We start from the raw sequence: 11160 nt of genomic DNA, 5'->3' as shown, positions 1-11160 counted from the left end.
CATTTGAGTGCCAATTGCTCACTTTGCAGATATAGGTCTGGCTCAAGCACACTTCTGTGTGCACTGCATAGCCCTTCACCTTTAGAAAAACCTTGAACATATTCTTTAAAACGTGTGTAATGAATTAATGTTACGTAGAGATGGGCCCAAATCATATCTGCATCCCTCTAACCCTGCATTTTGGAGGAATTTGTTCAGGGGATAGGGGAGAAATCTCCAACTTTGTGTCTCTAATTTTTCAGCTTTAAATCTTCTTAACCTGGAAGCTCTGTCATTTATTACATATATGGTGCTAAAGAAGTACTGTATCTAAGACCAGGTCTACACTACAAACTTACATTGGTATAATTATGTTGCTCCGGGGTGTCGCTAAGGGGTGTGAAAAATCTACACCCCTGAGTGATGTAGTTATACTGACCTAACCCCCAGTATAGACAGTGCTATGTTGATGGGGGAGCGTCTTCCGTCAACATAGCTACCGCCGCCTGGGGAGGTGGATTAACTAGGCTGATGGGAGAAGCTCTTCAATCAGTGTAGTAGCTAAAACACTATAGTGACGCAGCTGCAACGCTGTACATGTAGACAAGCCCTAATTTTTGTTATATTTCTCTGCTCCTCCTTGTTATAAACAATTCATTATAAGTGATAGGTTTCAGAGTAGCAGCCGTGTTAGTCTGTATCCGCAAAAAGAAGAACAGGAGTACTTGTGGCACCTTAGAGACTAACAAATTTATTAGAGCATAAGCTTTCGTGGACTACAGCCCACTTCTATGCATCCGAAGAAGTGGGCTGTAGTCCACGAAAGCTTATGCTCTAATAAATTTGTTAGTCTCTAAGGTGCCACAAGAACGCCTGTTCTTCATTATAAGTGATATTTCTTAAACAGACAGAAATAAGCCTTGCCTTTTTTGTCTTTATAGCTATCAATGTTAGTCTTCACAGCTTGTATTAAGCCTAGTAAGCCTTTCTTGATTTACACCCTGAGTGGTTGCATTTGAGTTAATAGGATTACCTGGGGCATAATGAGCGTTGAATTTGTCCCAGAGAAGATGAAAAATAAGGTTTTGGTTATCTGCTGCTTTTCGCCTATCCATTTGTCTGTCCTACAAAAAAATGTTTGTGTGCATCTTAGCTAAAACTGCAGTAATGCTAACTGCACAAAAAGATGTAGAGTACAGGGATAAAGAGCAATTTTAACGGTTAATTGCAACGTACTGTGCAGTGGAGGAAATGTCTAGTAAAATACAATAAATTATTGCAACCAGTAGAGGGCCTGCTATGTCTGACACAAAAGCTTAAAGAATGTGAACACTTTAAAGCCCATCCTCCACTCAAAAAAAATCCTTAGTATGACATCATGGCATAGAGGACAGCAATGAGGCCTATGCTGCATTCTAATCAGAAAGCATGCAGAAGCCATTCAGCAGAGCATTACGCAAATCAACAAGCCACTTTGTATTTCTTCACAAAGCAATAGGGGTTTTTTCCACACCATCTTTACTTTGCAAACACAGAAGTGCAATTTAAAAAGGAAGACTGCAGAAATTAAATTGATGGCCAAATAAATGCTCCGTGAAGGCCAAGGAGCTGTGAGAAGGAACTGCAAATTTCTGGGCTCAGAAATCCAGTACATCTAGAACCGGTGCTTTTTATTTGTCTACTCTTTAAGAGGCTGTATGGTCTGTTGACCAAATGCTAGAACCAAGCAACTCAGGAGAGTTGTATGCATGCATATTTATTGCTTCTGATTCTTCTGTTTGGACAAAGAAGATGTGTGAGCTGAAACATGCTGGTAAATCAGGTATGAGTGTTGGGAGTAAAGTCTCCTTCAAGCTCCCAGTCCAGCTCATTGATGAACAGGGGCAGCAGATGATCATGGGAGAGCAGGAGTACAGTGGGACAGTCCTTTTTCACTCACCTGGTAAGTTACTTGAACTATATTAAAGACTGGAACTAAAAACTAAAAGGCTGAGCGATGTACACACATAGCCAGTGAAAGCAGGCAAAAGGATAATGTCCCTGTGCCTTTAAAAACATTCATTTATTGATCCTGAATGCATAATCAATCCTATGTTTACTGAAAGTTACCCAGAGAGATGGGGCTGCATTCATATCTACTTACAAAAGGCAATGCAAAAAGTGGTGTAATCAGTGTTCTGTTATGTGGAGGAGCCAGGGAAACTTTTTTTATCTCTTTAAAAAGACAACAATATTGATAACAAATGTAAATATCTACTTGAAACCCCTTAGTATCGTTGAAATAGCATGTGTCATTTTTCTTTTGTAAGGGCTACTTTGCCATCTATATATTTTCTGTGCTTTCATCTGTTTTTAGAAGATTTTTTCTCTTCTGTTCTCTACTGAACTCCCAGCTCACTGATAAAATGCAGTATTTAAAGGAAAAGGCTTTCACTGGTGAGGAGTGATACCGTCCCAAAGGAAAGCAATGCTGGTTTTTGATACAAACTTGCACTATAAGGGTATATCTACACTGCAAGTGCAGGTGTGGTAGTAGCACAGGTAGGCATATCTGCACTAGCTTTAATCTAGCTAGCATGGGTAACAATCATAATGAAGATATGGTGCCATAGGCTTGTGCTCAAGCCACCTGAGTACAAGACTGCCAGGGAATTTGGATACATACCTGAGTTGCTAGCCCATAGTGCCACATCCACACTATTATTACCCTTGCTAGCTAGAATAAACCTAACACAGTTATGCTACCCTTGCCATAATCACACCTTCACTTGCAATGTAGACATACCTTAAATGAGGTAGAGGAAAACAATCATAGTGCATGCCCTTACACTGGAAAGATACATCAATACAGATTAAGGACACTTTCCCCAGATCTATACTGATTTGGGGCATAATTTAAATGGAAAAGTAATGCAGAGTAGTTCTCTTATAGGGCCTAAACTGGTGTTAAATGTATTCTTCCATCTGAAGTCGTCTCCATGTAATTGTATGCTTATTATTATTGTCGAGTGGAAGTCCAAAGGGCATTGGGGAATGTGGGTGGTGGGAAGATATTTGTGTGTTCCAGCTGATGGCAAGACACTAGCAGATTTAGAATTAGCCTCCTATCCTACTGCGTGTGTCCCACACTTTGTCCTAGTACAGTAATAATCATAATGGGCATACACATCCCAGCACTGGAGGAAGGGCATTTGCTAATTGATTGTCTGCTTTAATCAAGTGTCTGGCCATCAGCTGGCAAACTCAGGAAGAATGTCCTAAACCACCAGGTTGCACCTGTCCAAACTGGGAGCAGAAAACACTAGAAATCCCATAACGGAGATGGCTCATGTAGGATTTCCTGCACTGTTTTGCAGACTCTGGCAGTTCAAGAAGTTAAGATAAGAATTGCAGTGTTTGGGGTGTTTATTCAACCTGTATTTCCAAACCTTTTATGGTTTGTATGTTTATGGTTTGCTCTTCACAACCCTTAACCCCGCTTATCTGACAAACTGAAGAGAATACTATCACTGACACACATGATACCGCTCTTTACTTTTAAGACCCTTGAGAGCTTAGCTCTACACTACCCATCAAGCCCAATGTGCTAATGAGCCATTGGCCGCTCCCCTGCAGTTCTGCAGATATGCCAGCTTTCATTATCCATTAGTTCAGTTTTTTTCCCAAGACCTTCATGCTTTTTCCTATGCCATTCCTTATGCATGAGAGTTGCTTTCCCCATCCCCCTCCAAATCCATAAAGCCACTGTTTTACCCTCCTTCAAATCCCATCCTAAAACTACTTTCCACCATGGTGCCTACAAAATGGTCAAAAATGGCTAGGCGGCTGGTGTGCTGTTACTGCCGATTATCATACTTAGAATGAGCATTTCATTCCTAGGTTGTCCTTCCACCTTCTCCTGTTTCTTTTATCCATCAGTTATCTCCTGTCATATGCTACAATAGTCTCTGCTCCAAAGACCTTACTGTCTTTTTTTTTTTTTTTAATACAAGCATGCACAGCACCTAGCACAATGCAATTTTGAGTCCTGATCGGGGCTATAGGAATTTCCGCCATACAGATAATAAATACTAATGATAAGGATAGAGGTAACATAGGAAACCCCTTCCTGTCTCAGAGTGTAAGCTCCCATTTCACCATGGGTACATTTTAATAAGTCATTACATTTGTAACAATGCAAAACATCATGTTATGCAAAATAACTCAAATGATGATAATAATAATAATAATTAATAATAATCCCAATATGCAGTAGCTCATCTTCCAACCTTTTAATGCATATCATGAATCGCATGCCATCCTCAAAGAAAGGGTACATCCCAAGAAGCGTTTTGCACTAAGGCTGTCAATTTAATTGCAGTTAAATTTAATTAATGCATTATTTTTTAATGTGCGTCATCAGCATGGAAGCATGTCTTCTAAAATGGTGGTTGAAGCATGAAGGGGCATACAAATGTTTAGCATATCTGGCACATAAATACCTTGCAATGCCGGATACAACAGTGCCATGCAAACACCTGCTCTCACTTTCAGGTGACATTGTAAATAAGAAGCTGGCAGCATTATCTCCTCTAAATGTAAGCAAACTTGTTTGTCTTAGCGAGTGGCTGAACAGGAAGTACGACTGAATAGACTTGTAGACTCTAAAGTTTTACATTGTTTTGTTTTTGAGTGAAGTTATGTAAAAAGGATAATTCTATATTTGTAAGTTGTACTTTCACAATAAAGAGATTGCACTACAGTACTTATCTGAGCTGAATTGAAAAAATATTATTTCTTTTATCTTTTTACAGTGCAAATATTTGTAATAAAATAATAATATAAAGTGAGCACACATAAACTTTGTATTCTATATTGTAATTGCATTCAATATATTTAAAAATGTAGAAAACATCCAAAAATATTTAAATAAATGGTATTCTATTACTATTTAACAGTGCAATTAATCACAATTTTTTTTTAATCTTGAGATTAATCACAATTAATTTTTTAATCATTTGACAGCCCTATTTTGCACCTCAACAAAGCTATCAGACTTGGCCTAGAGCACACAATATTGGGGTAAAAAGCAATAGAAGGTACCAAAAATGTAACTACCACATTTGCAGTGTTTATCCAAAGGCATCCAAATGGACAGAAATCCCAGCAGGGAAAGAGTTATTTGGTGTTCATATTGGCTGTCGAGAATATTAGGGCTTTGCTGGTGGTGGGATGTCTCCCTTTAGGTTGATTGGTGTTAATCACTCCTCTCCTTTTCTTAGTTGACTTCCTCGTTCATAGTGTGCTGAAATAATCAGGGGTTTTGTCTTGATGATACTATTTATTGTAATAACAATACTTATCCTCTGTTTCTTTGTGTCATTCTGTAGATTAGGTTACAAAACTGTGTTTTTCTCTTACTTATTTCATGATAGGATAGTAATCATCCCCCCCTCCTAGCCTGACACAGAATCAGCCTGAAAGGGAAGAATACCTTCTCCCCAATCTCCTTCTTTCCTACCTACCTCTAAAAGTAATGCCACCCAGAGGTAATCTCCCACCCCTTCTTCTTGGTTGCCGAATTACCCCAACATTGAAGCTGCTCACCCAGAAATTGAGGGCCTGGTTCTCCAATGCCCTTCACCTAGCATAGTAATTTACGCACGTGTTTAACACTCACATTGCACACAGTTGACAAAACAAAAAATAGTCCAATGGACCTGAGTCTTTGACCCAGATGTCAAGTAATGCTTCTTTCATTCCTCAAGAAACTGTAGGTCAGACTTGATAAAGGCATTGATAATTATGCCTGCAAGCTCTCGTGTAGTGGCTCAAAAGCATGAGTATCAGACTCACAGCAGACTGTTAGAAAGCAGGGCACACCAAATTGGTTGTGAGTTCTATTCTTAGATTTCACCTATCAAGTGTAAACTCTGTAGGCACTATAGCAGCCCAACTATGGAGTCACAGACGGTCTCCTTGGGTACTCTGATCTATCTTGCCACCCAGGTGAGGCTGTCTTTGTCACAGATGGTCCCTTACACCAAAGATCAGAGCAATATTCAGGTTACTTCCAGTCCCATAAACCAGTCACTTACCCCATGTCAGTAGCACCTTAGATCTCACACCAAAGCCAAACCTATAATAAACTATCAAAAGATTTATTAACTAGGAAAAGGAAATAGAGTTGTTTACAAGGTTAAAGCAGGTAAACATGTATAGAACATGAATGAGTTCCACTCTAAGTTTCAAAAGGCAATCAAAGCTTCTATAATAAGCAAGCTCTAGATGTGCTTTAGGGCTAACCCAGGCCAAGACGCTGGGGAGCCCTTGCTTATGCTTAGAAATCCCCCTCCCCCCAAGTTTAAGCAACCTAAAGATAAAGTTTCTTCTTATTAGGGATTTTTATTCCCTTCCCCCCAGAGTTCAAACTGATGGTGTGAGTACACACACATCTCTCCTCTTCATGGGGGCAGGTGTGTGTGTGTGGAAAAGGAATGCAGTTAACAAAATCTTTGTTCTTTGATGTTCCACAATGGTTCATTTGGTTTCATCGGTCTTCTTGGTGGGCAGGACCTAACACCTTCCATAAGAAGCCAGCATTTTATATTAATTAATGCTTCTTTCCTGTTTGATGACTTACACAATTATAGAAGATTACAGTGTGAACATTTAATATCACCTATAACATGGGGTACAGTTGTTATAAGTGAGATTAATACATGCAGCATCTTATAAGCATTTCATAAAGTCTAAACACTAAACACATTTTTTATTTTAACAATACAAACACACAGGTGAGCCAGACTCATTTTGGTTGTGCATTTCTCAGTGTTAAGTTGAGGCCTAAGCACATGAGCTGGCACCTGGTCTGCCAGAGTCTCAAAGCTCACAGTATTTGTGCCGAAGTTCCAACCTTTTTATCAAATGTGCAGTTTCCTGTCCCATTACTGCATGCAGGCTGAGCAACTGTGCACATTAATATGGTACTTATTTTGTGAAGGCAGGGGTTCAGTATGTTTGCACAAATGTGTGCATAAGCTGAAAGGTTGTGTTCACATGTGTTCTAGATGTCACTAAGGAGGCTCTTTGTAAATTTGTCCCTTTCTCTTATGGAAAAGTTTGCAAGAGTTTAATAGAGACAAAACCAATAGGGCTGTATTAGGTTACTTTAAAACATATGCATTTGATAGAAAATGATACCTTCTCTATTTTTTTTGTTTACCCTTCCTCTAGAATTCTATAGCAAAGATATAATTTTTCATCTAATTCTCTATTCAGGCATAAGTGGAACTTAAGTAGTATGTAACCCTTGTGATGGCCCTCTGCACAGCGATGAATTGCACCTGGAAAGTGTAAATGTAAAGGGCATGAGCATGATGAAAGCCAATTCCCTTAAGGATTTGAACCAATATTTTCAGACTCTTTTTGTATCTGAGGTTCCAGAATTGGACTCCTGAGTCATCTCAGGACCCATATGTAATTCCGTGGTAGAGATCATCCTCGAATCGAGGGTTTGCCAATCAATCACTCAGTAGAGCAAGGGTAGTCAATTATTTTTTGTCAAGGTCTAAATTTCTTGGTCAAGATATAGTCAAGGTCCAGACTCCAGAGAAAATAATAATAATAAAAAAATAATGTTAATAAATAAATAAAAAGATTTCGGGGTCTGTTCAAAAGCATCTGGCAATCCAGATTTGGCCCATAGTCTGCCTATTAACTATCTCTGCAGTTGTGTCATTACATGGTCATGAATTGTATGATCACAAATCCAGAATCCAGGACTTGTCTAGACAAACAGTTAGTGTGCAGCAAGTTCAGGTGTAACTCTATAGTGTGCCGTGTGGACCCTGCTACCATGCACTAAGTGGTCCCTAGTGCATGTTGACCTACTCCTGTTAGGAAGGAACTTTTAATGTGCAATAGCAGAGTCCAGATAGACAGTTAGTGCACTGTAGATTTATACCCCAGCTTGCTGCATGCTAACTGTTCATCTAGACAAGCCCTCAGCCAACTTGGAAGTTTCCGATATTTTTTGATGGCTTATCCAAGTCAATGTGAGCCTTAGTTGAACCTCCAGACCTTCTAAACTTTCCCCACCCTTAAAATGCCCTCCTTTCTCCTACTCTGTGACCTCTTTTCCCATCAACAGACTCTTCCCTCTACCTTTCTCAAACCCTTGCAGGATTATTCTGCTCATTCCATGCATGGTCAAACTGTGTTATACTGGAAAGCACTTTAAGGTGCAGAGAAGGAGCCATGGGCACTCTCCCCAGTAAGCAGCATAATATAAAGAGAAATGCTGAATCACGCTCCACCTAGCAGTTATCTACAGGGGAGAGAAGCTGGGAGAGAATGACTTATTTGAATATATCCAGCTGGTTTATTTGGGGGCTAAGACAAAGTCTGAGGACAGGTCTCATTTTATCTAGATGGTTTTGCCTACTTCTATTTGTTACAACTAGAACTGGTCAAAAATATTATTGTGAACAATTTTAGAGTTGTTTTCATTTCAAAGTTCTCAAAAATAACCCATTTTTCATTATTTGGGGGGGGAATCAATTTGTTCTTTTCAAAATCAAAACAGTTGGCTAGTTTATCTGGTTTATGGAAGAAGAAGAACAACAAAAAGATAGCTATTTAGTTAAACTTCTGTGATAATGATTTAAGGAAAAAGGCATGAAGTTTTTCCACAACAAATGAAAAATTAGAACCATGTTGACTTTTTTCATAAAAAAATATTCATTTTTAAAAGGTCATTTGTTGGTGGAAAAAAATGTTGGTGGAAAATTTTTGACCATCTCTAGTTACAACATTGAATCAGGTAAAGGAAACCAGCTGTAGAAGAGAAAGAATCTGTCACACACAACTATGTTGTTTAGAAGCAAGGATAGAAAAGAAAGTAGAAAAAAGGACATACCAGTCGAATGAGATTTTGGTACAAAGAAAAGTGAAGTAGTGCTTCCTTAAACAAACTGCTAAGAATGGATCAAATTCTCACATGTTATAAATAGGTGCAGTTCCATTAACTTTAGGATCCAATGGTAGTCCTTTCCTGTGCATGGAAGGTGCATAGAGCATTTAATTTACCCTCTGGTTATTTTAAAGACAGAATGCAGGAAGATATGTAGGTTAGAAAAAGAAGATAAAAATAAATTGTCTCCCTGAGAATTCTAAATGATAATGGGGAAATTCTGAGCGTGATGCATAAGAAATATTTATTCAAAAGTAGTGTGTCTGACATTTAATTAAATGTACAACCTGCATGATAAGTAATCTTCCCAATGTGATCTGTGAAAGTCAGTTGTCCTAATCAAAGCCAAGCAGGTAGAAATACAGAACTTAAAGGAGACTGTTAGCCTGAAAATATTCAAAACTGTTAATTTGATTTTTGTCAGGGAAATCATAAATCAGTAGTTAAAAAAATTACCAAGAGTGGCAGTGGTGAGTGTTTAATTAGAAATTATGTGCCAACTCTATTTTTAATTGCAATAGACGTAATGTAATAATGCTGTTAGAGAGAGAGACTGGATTTGCCTTGAACAAGCTGGCATGATTAGTATGGCTGTATTGAATACACAACCACATTTTCTCAGACTTAACTAGAGCATCTGAAATTATCCTTGAGTGAGCTGAACAGTCTCTCGCTGTTGCCCAAGCAAAGCTGAAGTGAAGGAAACACTGAAACCATCCCACACTGAACAAAATATGTCCAGGATGAGTGAGCAGCACCGCTCCACAAACAAACAATCAGCTCTTCGTAAGGTGGAGGGGAGATTGTTATGTTCTCCACAACAGTTTTGCAAAGCTGCCAAGTCACATAGATGGTGTGTCCATCTATTCCACATGCACAACCATTTCAAAATGATGCTATTCACATGGCAGTTTAGGGATTGCTCACTATTGTCTGACTTATTTTGGAGCCAGAATTTAACACTGTGGTGGCTTCTCTTTCTAAATTCAATTTGTTGTTGGTCACACATCACTAAACCAGAAACAAATGGCTGGATTGAACCTGGCCCTCCACAGATGCACTCAGATCTTCCCTACCCCATGATCCCTACCGCTGCAGTGGGGGAAGGGCTTTCCAGATCCAAAATGGGAATTACCTCTTCCTCCCTCCCCAAATGCCGTTTGATGGGAGCATTTTCCTTCAAATGGACCTTTCTCTTTCCTCAGCTGAGCTCGGCCACAGGGCTCCTAGGAGGTAGTAAGTTCCAACCTGCCACCCAGCGACCAGCTAACAGTTGCTAGGATAGAAGCTGAACCATGACAGAGGATTCCAGTCCTGGAATCTGATTGGCAGAAGGCTGGGGGTCCTGACTACTTCACAGCTTCTGTATAAACCCAGCAAAAGAACAGGAAGTTGTCCATGCAGCTGGGATCTCCCTGTGTAGGGATGCTGCTCTCCCTGCAATTCCTGCTCCAACTCACCTGACCCTGCCTGCCTCCTGACACCCGATTTGCCCTTTGGTATGTTGTGTACTCTGATCTCCTGGTAACCTGACCCTGCCTGCCTCCTGACACCTGAGACTTGATTTTGCCTTCTGGCTTGCCTTGGACTCTGACCTCCTGGTATCTGACCTGGCCTGACTCCTGCTTTGATCACTAGGTCAGACTGCCCATGCCCCAGTCATGACACTTACTCAGCCATGTACTTTCTGGCTATTGTCCTATCATTTCTCATTTAGTAGACCCTTTCAAATTCTAATCGTTGTCTCATCAAAGTCAGTAGTTGTAGGCAATGTCATCTAGAGAAAAAGATTGCATGTCTGTCATTCAGGAATGTCTCCTTTGTTTTGACTACTGAAGTAGTTTCCTCCAGAGTGACTGTTTCATTCAGTCCAAGGGTTATTTCAGAATTTTATGTCAATTTTTTGTGATCAGACTTGACCTGATTTCTTCCAAACCTCATTTACCAGAAAAGAGTATTACTACATAATTCATTAGAGACCAGAAGTGCATTAAAAATGTATTCGACAAGAACTAATCCCTCCAGGAAATCAAATAACAACGTATTTCCTTGAAGCAGCCACAATGGAGTATGCCAATGTCTAAACATGCCAGACTTTTTTACATTAAAATAAATAACCATCATATTGCCTCTGCGTGCACATATATAAAAAGAATGCTAAGGTCAGTTGACCAACACGAACTAAACAAAATCCAACAATCTGATACTCAGCTATAAACAAAAATGCA

The 11160-nt window shown here is 39.5% G+C and overlaps 1 protein-coding gene across 1 annotated transcript in view; it reads left to right on the top strand.

The window, feature by feature from the left end:
* Positions 1 to 1416: 1416 nt before the first annotated feature.
* Positions 1417 to 11160, top strand: part of LOC128832678 (uncharacterized) — an 87285-nt gene continuing 77541 nt past the window's right edge. The window contains exon 1 of the mRNA XM_054020233.1: positions 1417 to 1921. Within this exon, the coding sequence (XP_053876208.1) occupies positions 1693 to 1921 (229 nt within the window). The 5' untranslated portion in view covers positions 1417 to 1692. The remainder of the gene's footprint in view (positions 1922 to 11160) is intronic.

The sequence above is a fragment of the Malaclemys terrapin genome, chromosome 2 (assembly GCF_027887155.1).
Source record: "Malaclemys terrapin pileata isolate rMalTer1 chromosome 2, rMalTer1.hap1, whole genome shotgun sequence".
NCBI classification, from domain to species: Eukaryota; Metazoa; Chordata; order Testudines; family Emydidae; genus Malaclemys; species Malaclemys terrapin.
This window is presented reverse-complemented; position numbering and strand designations above follow the sequence as displayed.